The following is a 19,108-nucleotide window of genomic DNA, read 5'->3' as shown; positions in this document are numbered from 1 at the left end:
GTAAAAAAGGGGTCGCCGAGCATAAAAGGTTGAGAACCGCTGCAGTATATCCGAAGAAAGGATGTTAATTTCTAAACTGTAAGTTCGACGTTTAAACTGGAAGTGAATGTCAATGAAAGAGGCGGCACGTGTGCAGAGTAAACGGCGATAGCAAGTACAGAATTAAAAGTGATTTGATAGGGAATCAGAAGACCTGTGAGGGGGAGAGTTACTGTCTAGAGCTACATCACACCACCCTTGACCTAACAACGATATCTAATAGAGATAATTGAATGTAAGGTGTAAATGTGTAGCCTATGTATATGTATGTCCCGCATAGAAGTCGAAACCGTTTGACCAATCTTGATAAGACTTGGCATTAATGTTCCTTTGATCATGGCAGGGACCGTGGTGTATAATTAATGTCCCTCCCGCTACAGGAGGGCCCTAAAAATAAAAAAACAAAACAAAACATAATTTCCTCTATTAAAGAGCAAAACGGTTTAACAAATCGGGTAAACCCATTTTCACAGTATTTAATATAAGATATGAATATTTCAGCTTAACGGGTAAACCTTGTTTCTCAATCTATTTTTATTTTCGTGGCAAAGGTAAATAAACAATTTGAAGGAAAATTTCGCCATTTCTGAATAGATCTAAATCCAAAAAACTAAATCAATAATACCCTAAGGCCCGCTGGTCAAATCCAGCTAGTCATAAATAAATACAATAAAGATGTAGAATAAACATTGATATTGTAGTGCTGTTCTGTTTTATTCTTTGATAAACAGAATAAACATTATACAAAACTAGTCAAAGAAATTAGAAATATATAGAATAATACATTTCTATCTTCCTAATTAAATTTTAATAAATTACAGGCAATCCTTAAAACAAATAATTACTACACAATCGATTACAATGTAACAAAACTATTCCTGGATGTAACATTAACATTAATGTTTTTAACCTGCTGGACGCCGAGCCTCAAAAGAATCTGAAAACTCCAGAAACAAAAACGTTTTGTGGAATGACAAGTCTAATTCAATGTGGCAGCTTGTACGCAAGATGATTGCCAGGTTTTCATGAAATTGAATAATCTTTTTCTTTTATGTTTCTCAAACCCTTTTTAAAAATTGTCTTAGCTGTCCTTGTTTGTGTGTTACTTTATGAATAAGTGAGTAGAAGTTCTGAAAAGAAATGATTTTGTCATTAAAATTATCAGGTTAACTCTTTCTCTCCTAACTGACGAAACCAACGTTGATTCCACCTGAATGTTGTAAATAATTCTGGAGAGAAAGAGTTAAAAAATAAGCTTTAAAGTTCAAAGTTCTGAAATTATAAGGGGAACAAAGCTTTCTTTTATAGATATATTGATGTATTGTGAGATGGGCTGTTTACATGTTTACATTTCATGTTGAGTGTAATTTGATTACTAGCGAAATGCACAGAAATTATATACAAATACACATATATGTATATTAACAGAATAGGGGAATCCGTTGTCCTTAACTCTATCCAAATGTCGCCTGTCTAGAATACTGAATAAGTCTAATAGGTAATGGTGTAGTACTTGTATCGGTAACTGACTTATTTCTCTGGACCCTATGTATACGTTTTCATATGCGAAATGTCTAAAAATAATTACCATATAGGCCTATGCGCTACCAGTCTAAAATTAGATGATCAATACGTCAAATATCAAATGGCAAGAAAAAATACCAGATACTGAATTCCTTCGAAGATCGGGTGTGCAAAGCATCCATACAATCCTCATGCAGTCCCAGCTGCGATGGGCAGGACACGTCTACAGAATGGAAGACCGCCGCATCCCTAAACGACTCCTGTATGGCCAATTAAGGTAAGGAAAGCGCTCGCAAGGTGGATAAAAGAAAACTCTTCAGGTACACCCTTAAAGCATCTCTAAAGGCGTTCGGCATAGACCCAGCCATCTGGGAGACAGAGGCACATGACAGAGCATCATGGCGTCGCGCTGTGAAAACTGGCGCACAGGTTGTAGAGGACAAGAGAACAGTGCTAGCTGAAGAAAAGCGCCAGAGAAGAAAAACAAGGCCAATGGCACTAGCTCCAGCTGGAATAACCTGCCTAGTGTGCAGCCGAACATTCCGGGCTCACACAGGTCTCACCAGCCACATGAGGAGGCATAAGACCCCAGTGCAAAGCCCTCAGCCCCTGGATGACAAAAGTGGTCATCATCGAACCACGATGTCATTACAATAGTTCAATTAAAACATAGATTGACACATATAGATTAAAACTTATAGATGTATTGTTGTATAGATGTATAAGGTAGAAGTGTATTGAAACATAGACGTATTGAGATTAATCATGATCTCGTCAGATCTAGGTGCTAAAGGCAGAAAACCCATTGATTATGTAAATGAATGAATAAGTATGCATATAATATACGAATAATTAGTATAAACGCAGCTTTTTTTTTCTGTCCACATAAAGTAAACGTGAATATGTGATATTTGTATAAAACATTTAGATCTAGGCTACTTGATCAGCCTGGCCAACCCTAAACTAAAATAAGAGTAAAGCATGCAGAAAGCTAACACAACTGAAGCAAGTCTCTAGGACAGCGGTTCTCAACCTTTTATGCTCGGCGACCCCTTTTTACAATCCCCCACTCTGCGGCGACCCCCCCCCCCCCGGACACACAGATACAGCACTAGAAGAGTAGACAATAACAATCCATAGTTTCGATGGTCTTAGACGACCCCCAAGTCGCGATCCACAGGTTGAGAACCCCTGCTCTAGGTGACCTCTGGATACTTTGTGATATTATTTTGTCTTTATAGACTACTCTTTGAGAATTGAAACTTTTGAAAGGTTTACGCAATATGAATGTGGTCGAACAGTGAAGTCTCAGCTCCGAGATTCTGTTTTGGAGTTTCCTTGAACAATGCGATCGTATACTAGAAGTTAAAAAGAAAGCACAAACAAAATGATGTACAAGTCTGTTCACTAGTATACTCATTCTCTCTATCTCTATCTAGCTCTTTCTCTCTCTCATTTTCTCTCTCTATTCTTTTCTCTCTTTCTCTATCTCTCTCCCTCCTTTCTATCTAATTATCCTGTTCTTATGATCTTATCCCAACCAACGTCTGAAAGTATTGTTACGGTTTTCTCTCCTTATCAGGCCTTCTGTAAACACTGCTAAACACAACACAACACATCAACACATCAAGAACTTGACAACAAGGCTCCAAATAATCTGATACTTTAATAATGGTCAAATAAAACAGCCAATACGACACAATTGGCAACACAATCAACTACTACAACGTTAGACTGTATATCACTGTACTAAACTCATAAACTCTACTGTCTCTTCCTGGACTCGTACGTTTCACTGGAGGACTGCACCGGGACTGACTTCATGGCCGACTAACAGTCCCGGTATCCGGTCTTGAACTGCCCCTTTCCTACACACTGTGTCTCTGGTCTGCCAGGCTTATGATCAGATGACCATAACACGGGCACTATTTACGTGCAAAGTTCATGCCAGTATTGTCCCTTGCCTTTCAATATAGCACGCTAAACTGTATTACTGGCCTGTATCACATATGGCCATCATTTGTTACTTCTTTCCATCATTTGTTTTTTCTGGCCATCATTTGTTACTTCTGGCCATCATTTATTACTTCTGGCCATCATTTATTACTTCTGGCCATCATTTGTTACTTCTGGCAATCATTTGTTACTTCTGGCCATCATTTGTTACTTCTGGCAATCATTTATTACTTCTGGCCATCATTTGTTACTTCTGGCCATCATTTGTTACTTCTGGCCATCATTTGTTACTTCTGGCAATCATTTATTACTTCTGGCCATCATTTGTTACTTCTGGCAATCATTTGTTACTTCTGGCCATCATTTGTTACTTTCTGGGCCATCATTTGTTACTTCTGGCCATCATTTGTTACTTCTGGCCATCATTTGTTACTTTCTGGGCCATCATTTGTTACTTTCTGGGCCTTCATTTGTTACTTCTGGCAATCATTTATTACTTCTGGGCCATCATTTGTTACTTCTGGCAATCATTTATTACTTCTGGCCATCATTTGTTACTTCTGGCCATCATTTGTTACTTTCTGGGCCATCATTTGTTACTTCTGGCCATCATTTATTACTTCTGGCCATCATTTGTTACTTCTGGCCATCATTTGTTACTTTCTGGGCCATCATTTGTTACTTTCTGGGCCTTCATTTGTTACTTCTGGCCATCATTTGTTACTTCTGGCCATCATTTGTTATTTCTGGCCATCATTAGTTAATTCTGGCCATCATTTGTTACCTCTGGCCATCATTTGTTACTTCTGGCCATCATTTGTTACTTTCTGGGCCATCATTTGTTACTTTCTGGGCCACCATTTGTTACTTCTGGCCATCATTTGTTACTTCTGGCCATCATTTGTTACTTTCTGGGCCATCATTTGTTACTTTCTGGGCCACCATTTGTTACTTCTGGCCATCATTTGTTTTTTCTGGCCATCATTTGTTACTTCTGGCCATCATTTTTTACTTCTGGCCATCATTTGTTACTTTGCATATGTGTTTGTTATGAAATATCATCTTTGCTAAATCCCCTTCCTCCCCTTCGCCCATAAAAGAATCTAAGTTAATCATTTAGCCACTTAGCCAGGTGCCGTTATTGTAAAACTTGTGAAAAGAATGCAGCTCTTCTTCTTGTGTTGATTGCCTGGCACTCGGACAAGTTTCCTCTGCAATAAGCTTGGAGTTCATCACTTTAAAACTTTTGGATGTTTCACTTACTTACTTTTTTAACCCTTTCGGTCTTCTGGTACAACTCTTTCCCAACTTATTCCTGAAGTTTCAAGAGTTACGTGACTTTTTAATTGCCTTTTGAGTGCCATTTGAATATCAGAGTGGGGAGAGAGTTAATTAATCTGGTAGCACCGTTCAGTACAAGAGCTCAACAATAAAATTGACAGAGCACAATAATGTAGAGTTTCATAGCTTCTTCTAATAATAATAATACTTAATTTATAGAGAGCTGTTACCAAAAAAAATGTAGGCTCAAGGCACTGTGATAAAATTAGAAACATTAAAACGAGAGCTAAAATGGCAAACTAATCTAAAAAAGGTTTAAACAGGTAGGCCTTTTCTATAAGTTTAAGTAACTTGGTAGATTTAAATTGTACTTATTACTAATTACGCATAAAAAATGAAGAGATTATTACCAAGATTAAGGCAGCCCCACGATTACTTGCTAAGTGCTGTAAGAAAACGCCAACAAAAACTTTATTGCCATACCAAAAGGTCCTCAGGGCTGGCTAAAAAATTTCTTCAGGAACAGTCTCAGAAAAAAAAAAGGCTGCTAACGTATGGACTGCCTGTTATTGTAAGAGATTCTACTCAAGACAGTCGACAGATCATGTGTTGTGCCCCAAAGTTCGTCAGATTAAGGCGATTAAGTGAAGGCGGAGGGGTAGTTTATTATTAACTCACTAGATTTGACACACGGCCCGCGGGTCTTAGTTTGTGTATCACTGATCTAGTGTATTGGACATATGTCAAACATGTTGCGAGATGTTCCCTTATCACATAGTGAGATGTTCCCTTGTCACATGGCGAGATGTTCCCTTATCACATGACGAGATGTTCCCTTATCACATGGCGAGATGTTCCCTGATCACATGACGAGATGTTCCCTTATCACATGGCGAGATGTTCCCTGATCACATGACGAGATGTTCCCTTATCACATGGCGAGATGTTCCCTTATCACATGGCGAGATGTTCCCTTATCACATAGTGAGATCTTCCCTTATCACTATTTCGTTTTCCAACCAAACTGAAAGTGGCCACGCAGACCCAGTTCCGACCTGAATATTTCTCCACACCTGATGTAGTCAAAGCTGTTGTCCGACGGGGGTCTATCTAAGTTTCCTTTAGGTCTTCTGCTATTAGATCTTTCCTTCGCGCCTAAAATATGAGAGCTGTCCATTGCCTTTTTCAGAGGCCATCTGCTCTACCCTCTATCCGTATAAGAAATAATATTTTGAAATAAATGAATCACTTATTAGATCTAAAGATATTAAGACTTCATTAAAATTTTGTTATTTGGGTTGTTAATGTATAGACACTAGACACTAAATCTACATTTAGATCAGCTGCGAATGGATATTAAAAAGCATGTGCTTTGCTTTTGTGTATCAGTGTTGCTTTCTGCTTTCGATTTTTAAATCCCATATCTTCTCTCTCTGCCTTATTCTCTCTATCTCTCTCTTTCTTTTACACCTACTTTCATTACACACACACACACACACACTCACACACTATCGCTTATGTTATCGACAATAGACACTCTTCCATTTTTCTGTCTGTCTGTCTCTCTCTCTCTCTCTATTGAATTAGGTTCTAAAAGGAAATGCGTGTACTGCGCTGAAACGTAAACAACAACTAACGATGACGTCATCATACGTCTTTTATTGAGCCTCGCAGCCATTCCATTAGATTTGACGATAAATGTTCCATACCGCATTCCCCGACAATGAATACTCCATTGTACAGACGACAAAAGGTCGCAGTGGCATGCAATGCCCGTCTGAGATTTCATTCCCCCCCCCCCCTTTTTTTTTTTTACCCCCACCCATTAAAATAACAAAAGCGTAATTTAAAAGAAATTAGTTGTTTCGTTTTGTTGCCTGTATTGTTCGGTCATTTTTTATTGTCACGGGTCGATAATACTTTCACAAACAAAATCTTACAAATGCACGTGTGGCGTAACAGTGTTTTGCTTTTAGTAATGTATGGAAAGAGTAGCCTGAATAAGCCAGAAAAGCAAAGGCTTAGCAGAGTTCAAGTTTCTAATTAACATAAATGGTCTGGCAAGGACAGAAGAAGAGCAGACTTGAAGATGCGCATAAACAAATATCCGCAGTATAATGTATGCAAATCAATCGAAACCAAAATTATGACCGATAGCCAACAGGACAAATGTATAGATTAAGTTGAAGGAATAATACACAAGTAACCATCTATATTGCAAAAAACACAGTAGCACTTTCAAAACTCAAAACAATTTGGACAAACAAAGGCATAGCACTCGACTCTACTATCAGACTGACGCGCTCCTTTGTCATGGCCGCACTCTTATATGCTTGTGAATCTTGGACGCCAACTGCATAACTAGAGACGAGGACCCTAGCAATAGACTTGAGATGCTATAGAAGAATCTTAAGTATCTGCTGCAAAGATCACAACACAAAGGACGAGATTAGAAATAGGATCATAACCATGACCAGGTAATTACTGTTTTATAAATTTATGGCCATATCTCAAGGTCCTCAGGGCTCGCAAAGACCTTCCTTTAGGGAACAGTACCAGGATAAAGAAGAAAAGACAGATAGAGAAAGCGATAGGAAGGCAACTGAAAATAATGGGTGTCATTGAAAGAGATTCCATTCAAATGAAAAGACAGGAATGGAGAAAGATGGTCGACAGATTATGTGTGATGCCCCAACGTCCAAAAGGTGAAGGTGAGATATGTGCCCTTTGATCATGGTATCCCAGAATCCAACCAATATTTCCTTACTCTAATGTGTGCCCAACCATCTATGGTGCAAGTTGCCCCTGTTAAGGTTGTGCCACATAATCGTTATATTTTCGGAGGACAAAAAAAAAACTGCTAAAAAAAAATTGAAAAATATAGAACGAGAAAACAACTTCCAGTTCCGCACATTTTTCTGAGGTGTTGGTCATCCGGCGTAGATCCAAGAACACCTGGACCTTAAATTTCAAATTATACTCAAAACCCTCCGTAGTAAGCCAATGACTTAAGTGTAAAGCCTGTATTTAAGTCGAACATGTTTCTAAATAAGAGAAATGTTTTGTAGCACCTTCTCCCACGAGGTCCCGTGCGCTTGGTAAATGATCTTCCAGCTCTATATACAGCTAGGTCTACTACAAGTTTTTATAAAAAATATAGATATAATTTTTTTGTTTTTCGGAGTTCAATGTCTCGGTATCAAAACTTTTGGAAATACAATATTTATACTAGAAACACCAGCGTGCCGAATTTTAGAACATGGAGGTCCTGAGAAGGATTTTACTGGACAGGCCCATACTGCACCATACCTTCTCCAGGCTTTAATGTAAATGCATTTTACAATAAATATAAAAACATGACGTATTTATAAAGACAAAAAGAGTGCACTTGTAATTATAATGTTACTTCCTTTATATTCCTCTGATATTCAATATCCATATTGTTTGTTGTTTTTTTTTTATTTATCTATTGCAACTCTTATTTGTAAATAGATAATGTGAACACCCCATTTAGATATGACTTTATATGTTTGGATGGTCTAAACTCTCTATGGTTTATGGGATACCTTAGAGAAGGGAAAATATCCTATCTTCTTATCTTATATAATACAGACGTTACTTCAAAAAAGAAGATGATTACGTCCTACGCGTTATGCATTTAGTCATGCATATTAACCAATGACTTAAATTCTGCCAAGTCACTGGTTTTCCTGGCTAGCTCTGGCAACCCATTAAATGCTCTAATAGCACTAGGGAAGAAGGAGTATTTGTACAAATTTGTCCTAGCATATGGAACGAGGTATGTGCCTTTATCTTTGTGTCTAGAGTATTTTATTAAATTTTGTTTTTGTATTTGACGATTATGGTTCAGTGTTTTATGTATAATTGCTACTTTACTTTTGAGTCTTCTGTCCTGAAGGCTTTCTAAATTTAGTGATTTTACTAAAGGTGTTACTCTAGTCAAATGTGAATATTCCTTTGTTATGAATCTCACTGGTCTATTTTGTGTCTGTTCCAGTTTCTTAATGTTATCTTGAGTTGAGGGGTCCCAAATGGAGGATGCATATTTTATTATTGGCCTAACCAAGGTTAAATAACATTTTAGTTTTATGTTCTTATTTGATTTATAGAAATTTCTTTTAATAAACCCTAATGCTTTGTTTGATTTTTTTATAATATCATCGTCTAGGCAGTGGTGCGATAGTTTTTCATTTATTATAACACCTAGATATTTTGCGTTTTTAGTCTGTCTTACTGGTTTGCCATGAATAAGACAAGTGGTACTGCTTTTTATCGGCTAAAGCAAATCTTATGCTGTTGTGCTATATTTAAATTGCGTTCATTTTCAACATATATTTATTTTGTGTGATACACATACAGTAAAATACTGCCGTAGTCTATAACAATACACACTAACAATCCACGACATTATCTAGTTATTTCTGTAGATTGTTTCCCCTTTCTGTCTGCCCTTAATTCCGCCAGGCTTTAGAAATGCCTGGGTCTGGGTTAAGGGCAGCTTAGTGGCAGGAAACGTAATTAGCGGCCCAGGATTGGTGGAGCTGTAAGGGGAGGCTATTCGTTAAGTAGCTAGAGCAGAAAGGGAAGACAATTTTTGAACGGAAAATTTTCATTACGTTGGGGCTAGAACTTATTTTAAAAATTAAGATAAGTTTGAGTAAACTGACATTTGTATTTCTGTGACTGTACCCTTTAGCGAGAGCTCTAGATGTGGCCCAGATACTGCTTTTTAAAATAAAAGAAGTGGGTTAGTAAAACGAAATAAAAACTGAAACTAAATATTGTGCTGCTATCTTATTGCACAGCTCACAGCAGGACTTTCAAAACTTGAAATAATACGGAAAGACAAAGGCATAGCCCTCGGCACTAAAATCTAATTGATGCGTTCTATGGTCATGGCCACATTCTCATATGCTTGTAAGTATGAAAGCTGACTGCAGAACTAGAGAGGAGGATCCTAACAATTGAACTGAGTTGCTACAGAAGGATTTAAAGATCGCGAAAAAAAAAAAGATTAGAGACAGGGTTACTGCAGTGATTGGATCCCACGATGACATGCTAACTATCGTAAAAAAAAAACGCTAGCTAAAAATCTATGGCCATATTACAAGGTCTTTAGAGCTCGCAAAACCTTCCTTCAGGGAACAGTTCCAGGACAGAAGATTTCCAAACCGAGGAGACCCGGGTTCGAATCTCGATGAAAACTGGGTTTTTTAATTTAAGGATATTTAGAAGTCAATGTGCAGAGATAGAAGTCAATGTGCAGAGATAGAAGTCAATGTGCAGAGATAGAAGTCAATGTGCAGAGATAGAAGTCAATGTGCAGAGATAGAAGTCAATGTGCAGAGATAGAAGTCAATGTGCAGAGATAGAAGTCAATGTGCAGAGATAGAAGTCAATCTGCAGAGATAGAAGTCAATCTGCAGAGATAGAAGTCAATGTGCAGAGATAGAAGTCAATCTGCAGAGATAGAAGTCAATGTGCAGAGATAGAATTCAATGTGCAGAGATAGAAGTCAATCTGCAGAGATAGAAGTCAATGTGCAGAGATAGAAGTCAATGTGCAGAGATAGAAGTCAATCTGCAGAAATATAAGTCAATATACAGAAGCAGAAGTCAATGTGCAGAGATAGAATTCAATGTGCAGAGATAGAAGTCAATCTGCAGAAATATAAGTCAATATACAGAAGCAGAAGTCAATGTGCAGAGATAGAAGTCAATGTGCAGAGATAGAAGTCAATCTGCAGAAATATAAGTCAATATACAGAAGCAGAAGTCGATGTGCAGAGATAGAAGCCAATCTGCAGAGACAGAAGTAAATCTGCAGAAGCAGAAATGCTCTGGCCAATTTTTGGTTAAATGTCACTAAATATCATTTAAGTAATTCGCCTGTTAGTCAAAACCTGTTATCTTTTGAATTTACTTGCCGCCTTTTCGGGATCCATTTTAAAGGAGAAATCAGCTCAAGGGCAATAAGCCAGGAAAATACGACCACTGGGATATGCTAATCGTTTCCAAAAGAGTTGTGTACCTTTGTTGCCTGCGCAGTCACTGGTTCTTATCTTATATAGTACAGACGTTACTTCAAAAAAGAAGATGATTACGTCCTACGCGTCATGCATTTAGTCATGCATATTAACCAATGACTTAGATTCTGACTAGTCACCGGTTTTCCTGGCTAGCTCAGGCAACCCATTCCATGCTCTAATAGCACTAGGGAAGAAGAAGCATTTGTACAAATTTGCCCAAGCATATGGAACGAGGTATATGCCTTTATCTTTGTGTCTTTCAGAGTATTTTATTAAATTTTGTTTTTGTATTTGAAGATTATGGTTCAGTGTTTTATGTATAGTTGCTACTTTACTTTTGAGTCTTCTGTCCTGAAGGCTTTCTAAATTTAGTGATTTTACTAAAGGTGTTACTCTAGTCAAATGTGAATATTCGTTTGTTATGAATCTCACTGCTCTATTTTGTGTCTGTTCCAATCTCAGAATGTTTTCTTGAGTTGAGGGGTCCCACACAGAGGATGCATATTCTATTATTGGCCTAACCAAGGTTAATAACATTTTAGTTTTATGTTCTTATTTGATGTATATAAATTTCTTTTAATAAACCCTAATGCTTTGTTTGATTTTTTTGTAGTTTCATCAATATGGGGATTCCATGACGGTTTTTCATTTATTATAACACCTAGGTATTTTGCGTTTTTAGTTTGTGTTACTGGTTTGCCATGAATAAGATAAGTGGAATTAATTTGTTTTAGTTTTTTTGTTACTCTTAATACTGACATTTTTCTGGGTTTAAAGAGATGCTCCAATTTTGATTCCCATTTCTGTAATTCATGTAATTCTCTTTGTAAAATTTCTGTATCGTGTGTTGTTTTTATTGTTTGATATATTACGCAATCGTCTGCAAATAATCTGACTTTTGTTCCTGAACTAATGCAACTTGATAAATCGTTTATGTAAATTAAAAATAGTAGTGGACCTAAGACTGTTCCTTGAGGTACGAGTTTACTGTTATTGGTGTTGATTTTGAGCCATTTATTATTACAGTTTGTTCTCTCCCTATCAGAAAATCTTGGCTTGGCTTAGAAACCTATGGTTCTGGGTTCGAATCTCGGTGAAGACTGGGACTTTCAATTTCGAGATTTTTAGGACACCCCTAAGCAAAGGCAGACTGTAATGTTGTGTATTAAGAATATGTCTGCAAAATAGGTCAACCAACATCATGACATTATATCCATCATTGGAAATTACTGACTCTATAAATGTACTCATATGGTGTACAAGATGTTGCGCACTCTTCAGCATCTGATGTAAACAGAATGTTGAGATGAGCAGATAGAAACAGTTTCGGTTCATAGTGTTTGTTGAATTAGGTCAATGTGTCCTGCTTGATGGTTGCATCCATTAGCCTTATTCTTTAAGTTTATACTTAAACTTGTGTAATTGTTCATTCCTTTCGTTTGGTATTTGCCCTAGATTTATTACAATATTCAACTTTTTCTTTCCTGTATAACTATAATTTTTGTGTTTTATTTAATAGCTGTCATATGCAGATGCCATTCACTACAGAAGCAGAAAGAAGGGTAATAATGCAACGGCGCCTGGTGATCACTTATGCCCAACCTGCGATCGCAGCTGTGTATCAGGGATTGGCCTCTTTAGCCACACAAGAAGTTGCAAAGGGAAAAGATCGTCTCTTGAGACGTAAAAATGCTACAGATTTAATAGTGTATTCGTAAGTTAAGTAGTGTGTGTTATCAATCTACAGTGAACGAAGTCTTAGTGTTTGTAAGTACTCCTGTTACGTCAAGTAACGCTACAGTTTTTTTAAACACAAAAAATGTTTCTGATAAAGATTTTTAAAAAATAAAGAACTATAACAATTAGATAACTCATGTATATTTTTATTTCATTACTCTGAAAAAAAAATTGTATATACTAGTTACAAAAATTATAAATCATTCTTTTAGTTATAGTTTTGATTTCTTCTCTATCCCTAAAGTTTTTAAAACTTGTACTAGTCATTCCCCCACAGTGAACCTGAAAAGTTATATTTGCCCCCCCCCCAGGCCCCCACCCTCTTAGCCTGCTAGATAGTCTGTGGAGCGCTACTAGCACCTCCAGTTGGGTCTTTGGCGGGGCCCCGTCGTGACGTGTTCAGCTTGAAAAATTCATTATCCTGGAGTCAACAACGCAGTTAAATTTTGGAGTGAAGACTGAGACATATTGGAAGCACAAACACTTGTAGGCCTACGCTTTTAATGTCGTCTGAAGATCATACTACTGCTCAGTGTGTAGTCCTGTAGACGTCATCTGGACAGTGACACGTCGATCAGTACCATGTGACATTTCTGAAGAAATAAAGACACTCGAATGGCACTGGTGAAGCCGTATTCAAATGAATTTTTTTTTCTTTGAAAGAATTGACCGTGTTGCTGACGACTTTTAGAAGATAAAAAGATAGATAAGTAGAGTTATAACTAAAATCCAAGTAGAAAAGACTTTATATCAGAGAAATTTAAAAACTACCTCCTGTGCGGCCCAAATAAAATTGGAATCATTAAGTTTGAGAAACATTCTCTTTCGATTAGTATATAATACATACCAAGTTATCATAGTGATTTAATTCTGTCCCAATCTTCATTTGCATCTCTTTCTCTCTCTCTCTCTCTCTTTCTCTCATTCGAACTAATATGAAACAGGTATAGCAACAAAGAAACAAAACATACTATTATGTTATGTAGAAAAGTTACTAAGTCTCACACAATTTTCAATCTTAGTTTCGTGAAGAATATTTGATTTCCAGACTCTAAATAGCTAGTCGCAGCTCTTCAAATTCAGTTCTCGTTACATTTATTTAGTCTTATGTGAATTTCCTCCTAAAGACCAGAATTTAACGTATTTTGTAGACCTTCCTTCTTTGGTCAGATCCTCTGGCGTAGCTAGGGTGAAGGGAGGGGGGGTCCAAATGTGAAAATTCCTCCCCCCCCCCCCCGAGTCTCCCAAATGACCGAAATGTGTTTTGGCATTCAATATTATGCCATTATCTCATGTCATGATGTCGAATATCAAATATTATTAATAGGACAAGCCTCCCCCCCCCCACCCAGGCCCCTAAATCCGTAGCTACTTCACTGGTCCTATCCTATGTTTATTTACATCCTAATACGTGTTTTTATAATATAATGTAACATTAGATACATAAGTGTAAAATGTTTTTAGCATTCGTGTTGGTGATGACCAGAATTACATCAAGGTTGTCTATCAAGACTTAAAAGAACAATGGCTAAACCAAGAGCCACCGCCGGAATGTTAGAATTGATGCTGATGCCTTTACAAGCTGATTGCTCTAGTTTTTCAAACTCTTCTTTGGAGCATGAGCCCTGGACAACCAGGCAATGGTAAGTGGAGGAGCCGCTTTCTTCTACATGCATCACCTGGCAATACTGCTCACTGTTGATCAGCAGACGAACGTTCTGACTCCGGCTGTAGCAGGTTTCAATCGAGTGTCTGCACTGAGTCGTAATGGCTTGAATGGCATTGACAAAGGGAGTGAAATCTTTCTCTATGAGGGCCGTGTCACAGGCGGCCTCCTTGATGGTTTGGTAGTCATAGTCGGAGCAGGATCTGTTTTCCGCGAGGCAGGACTTGGACGTGACTCCGTTGATGTCAAGGTCTACCAGGGCACAGTAATGTTCCTGTTGCTTTAAAACAATAGCGGTGATATACTTCCGGATGCAGACTAGCATTTGGCTCTGGCACGTCTTGTTTGCCAGATTGATAGTCCGGTATAGCTTCAACTTGGCGAGGGCTGAGGCCGGCTGAAAGTTGGGACTGTCCTGGCATGCTAAGGTCTTCAGAATGTCATACTCTCCCTCTGTACACAGACCTACCCGGACTAAGCAGTGGTACGCAGTGACTGATCTATACTTGGTGGTCATCATCTTGCATAGATCTGCTGTTTCTTGTTGGTTGAGTCTGGACACTCTCAGGTAACAGTCAGCGATGGACACCCGACAGGACTCGGAAACCTTGTGCTCCACACTTAGGCCGTCTTGAAAGAATAATAAAAGGACACAGACGACTAATGGAATAAAATGGTGGAAGCTCATCTTAAGACTGTTTACCTAAGAAGAAATATTGAACAAAAAATTATCTTTAATTGAAAGTTTGTATGAAATAGTGGGGATTTTCACAATAATGAACACGCTAAACTGAACTTTACTATTACAATCAAAGAAACAAGAAAATAAACAACAACAAAGAAACCAAAAAATAACTTAAAAATAAAAGCTTATACGACGTTTTGTTGTATCAATTAGTGCATATCCACATCAACAACCATAAATCTATCCGATTAGAAATATTTTTACTAATTGTTTTTAAGCTTTTTTACACTATGATTCCATTACTAGTCTGGCCCAGTAGGAGGGAGGTAGGGGGAGAAAGAAGGGGGTATCTGGGTCATCGCTTTTTTATGCATTTATAAAAATACAAATAAAATATATAAAAAAGTGACCCACATGAATTCGAACTATGGCCTCCACGGTCTCCTCAGCTAACCATTGTGCCAGGGAGCTGCTTGTGTAAATAGTTTTTATAGTTTTTTTTCTAGTTCTTTGTAAACTTTTGTGTGTGCTACAAACCATATAGGGGGAGTAATTCAGCTTATACCACTTTATCAGTCAAGTACAATTTCTTTCCCTTGTTCGACTTACCAATCAAAGTAGTCAATAATAATACAAGAAATAATTATTCAAAAATTCAGCTTGATCAAAGACGGGATGTGGGAGAAATAACGTGTAGAAACTTGTTACTAGACAGACAGTGAGTTGATAAAAGCTTTGTAAAAAGAAAAAAAAGAGCTATAATTTTAACCATATATTAATGCGTGCTAGTTAATAGTGACATCGACTTTAATCAAATCTTCAAATTACCGCTAGTTAGTTGTCGCTTTGTTTTTAAATAAGTTGTAAGTCAGAGAGTGAAAGTATAAAACTTTATTTTTACTGAAATTTCTTTACGCTTAGCCATGCTAAAAAGTGCTAAATTATTTTAAAATTTGCTTCAGCCATGCTAAAAAGTGCTAAATTATTTTAAAATGTGTTTCAGCCATGATAAAAAGTGCTAAATTATTTTAAAATTTGTTTCAGCCATGCTAAAAAGTGCTAAATTATTTTAAAATTTGCTTCAGCCATGCTAAAAAGTGCTAAATTATTTTAAAATTTGCTTCAGCCATGCTAAAAAGTGCTAAATTATTTTAAAATGTGTTTCAGCCATGCTAAAAGTGCTAAATTATTTTAAAATTTGCTTCAGCCATGCCAAAAAGTGCTAAATTATTTTAAAATTTGCTTCAGCCATGCTAAAAAGTGCTAAATTATTTTAAAATTTGCTTCAGCCATGCTAAAAAGTGCTAAATTATTTTAAAATTTGCTTCAGCCATGCCAAAAAGTGCTAAATTATTTTAAAATTTGCTTCAGCCATGCTAAAAAGTGCTAAATTATTTTAAAATTTGCTTCAGCCATGCTAAAAAGTGCTAAATTATTTTAAAATTTGTTTCAGCCATGCTAAAAGTGCTAAATTCTTTTAAAATGTGTTTCAGCCATGCTAAAAAAGTGCTACAATATTTTCATCCCTTTGAAAGATATAGATCATCGTCACTTCCTTTAGTTTGCGCACCGGATACACCAAAAGACAAGCTATTTATAGTTCTTTTGAAAATCTGTAATGACACCAAAAGCTGTTCAAAGTTGATAAGGCATCTGCTCAAGAAATTGTTTATTTGCTTTCATAATTTATTTATCCTCAGTTTAGTTTCCAATCTTTTAACCAAATTGGTACTAACCATGATCATTAACTAAATTATATTATTATAAGACATTTCTTTATCAGGAGGTCATACTTACGATGGTATCCACAGTATATATTTTCTTATAGTTATAATGTCTTTTGTGAAATGCACAAATTGTAAGACTAATTTCCTTACGGACAATAAAGATTATTATTATTTTTATTATAAACGTTTCTAATTTTAGCTGTTGATGGGCTATTTGTCTGAACGTCAATCCTAACCTTTTGTTTATCTCTGAGCTTTGAACTGTATTTGCATATCTATAAATATTTTTAAGTATGGTATGACAGCACGCATTGACAAAGCATAATAAATATTCTGTATTGTAATGCTTATTTAAATTTATTATGGTGTCATAGTATTATCATAGCTTTACAGACAGGGGCGGAGCTAGGCCGATTAGACCAATGGCTCCTGGCATGTGCCCCGCAATTTACATTGAGCATATCGCTATCAGTCAAGGCTCTTGTCTCATGCTTTTAAAGCTGTAGGACTTAAAGGGTTAACATATTTAGTGAAGGCCTATCGTGCGATGGACCTAACGCTATTTAACCCACAGACACTTAATGAGTGTGAGTAGCTTACTATGCATGTAGTAAAACAAATGTTGGTATAATGATCTAATTATCAATAATAGTTGTTTTGTTTAAAAAAAAAAATAGAAGATGGGGCCTCGCAGGCACCCATAAAATTAGGCCCCACAATTCTAAAGCCGGCCCTGTTTACAAACTATAATTTTGGTAAATTATGTGCAGAAGCAACAGATAACTTAGTACTAACACACCGATCTTGGAGTGTCCGTGGTGTGCGTGCGAAATTATCTGATTACAATTAAAAACCAATAAATGATGTTTTTAAGGACAATTTTCTGTCATTATAACTCTAAAAATACTATAAACCTTATTGATTACCTTTAAAGAATAAGAAATATTTCAATAAAGCCTGTCGTTCGCACTACACATTAAAATTAGTTTGTCTTGTGAAAACAGTATTATAACACAAGTTAGTGGTGTCATGAAGTTCACTTGCTTTGGTTAAAGTGGATTTATATTTTACTCTTAGATCTTTTCAATGCCTAGGCAAGTCCACTTAGACATTTAGATGCAAACAAGTTGTGTCGGGGTTCTCAAATTCTTGTTTTAGACAACCTTTTGTTCCTTTTTTTTTCCTATCTTTTTCTTCCTTTAATTTTCTTTTTTATCATTTGTTTCTATTTGTCTTTCTTTCTTCATGTATCTTCCTTTTTTTATGCATCCATTACATTTGTATAGGATATAATCTGTAGAAAAATAGTTTCAAAACACATTTTAATTAAACTTATGGTCTATTGCTTTGGGCGCTAAGCACCAATCGCTACTTGGACTCGAACTGCTGGCAGTTGATGACTTATTAATGAGACAGATGGAGAGCTTTCAGAAAACACACTTTTGAGGCCCAAAGTAAATCTTCTGCCGAAGAGAGGCGCAGAAGAGGAAAATATAATATTTATAGACCCTCGTCCCACAACGTTTTCATCTGCTTCAGTTGTGGCAAAATATGTAGGTCGAAACTGGGTCTGTGTAGTCAAGTAAAACACTGCACTATTTCTTTTATTCTTCGAAATCAAAGACAGTGTGACTATTCTACGTAAACCTTTTCCTTACGGCAGATATGGAAGAACTCTTATGCTAGAAATATACGTGGATCTATCCATTTAAAACCTGTAAAACTGGTCCGTCTTTTAAACAAGAGTTTCTACGAAAGTGGCACGGTGGGTGAGTGCTGTCCACGTTAATCGTGGCCCCTGAAACTTATGACCTTTACATCCTCTACCCTATAGATTGTAAGTTCTGAAAAGGAACTTGATGCTAATATCGAAGAATTTGTGAACATAAGATTTAAACAGGTTTAACTTCAAATGTGTTAGCGTGACAGTCTCACTATTCTAAAGTGAATGAAAAATATATATTCTGTATTAAAAAAACAAACCATTTAACAATTTGAGAACCATTGGGACCAAAGGAAGGAAAGAGTACTTACACTAACACTGGAGGTAAGTGTAAGCACGCGACAGATGTTTTGAGATCTCAAAGTTTAAAGTTACAAAATGTTGAATATCTAGTAAAGGGGTACGTAACTCTATACAAACTCAAACTCTACATAGACAATGATTTCCCTCCCCTTTTTGTATTAGTAAATGACAAATTGTATTTGTTTGTATTGGTATAAGGAAATTATATCAAAGGAGAAGACAATTACGTCCTATAAGTAACTATGTGCCAGTCTAGTACTCAAGTCGTGCACATTAAATAGAGACTTACACTCTACTAAGTCATTGGTTCTCCTGGCTGATTCAGACAACAAATTATTACCAAATTAAAATCTTGTGCCTCCTAGTGAGAAAATATAGAGGAAATCCCCTCCACGTTGTAAATCCATATTTAAAAATT

At 36.6% G+C, this 19,108-nt stretch overlaps 1 protein-coding gene across 1 annotated transcript; it reads right to left on the bottom strand.

Moving 5' to 3' along the window:
* Positions 1 to 12,716: 12,716 nt before the first annotated feature.
* On the bottom strand, positions 12,717 to 17,889 carry LOC106077440 (uncharacterized). The gene is made up of 2 exons (XM_013238193.2): positions 17,591 to 17,889; positions 12,717 to 14,955 (listed from the first exon to the last, which is right to left on the bottom strand). The coding sequence occupies exon 2, from the start codon at positions 14,938 to 14,940 to the stop codon at positions 14,080 to 14,082; it is 861 nt and encodes a 286-aa protein (XP_013093647.2). The 5' UTR covers positions 14,941 to 14,955; positions 17,591 to 17,889; the 3' UTR covers positions 12,717 to 14,079.
* Between the last annotated feature and the right edge of the window lie 1,219 nt (positions 17,890 to 19,108).

Source organism: Biomphalaria glabrata, chromosome 7, assembly GCF_947242115.1.
Source record: "Biomphalaria glabrata chromosome 7, xgBioGlab47.1, whole genome shotgun sequence".
Taxonomy (NCBI): Eukaryota; Metazoa; Mollusca; class Gastropoda; family Planorbidae; genus Biomphalaria; species Biomphalaria glabrata.
This window is presented reverse-complemented; position numbering and strand designations above follow the sequence as displayed.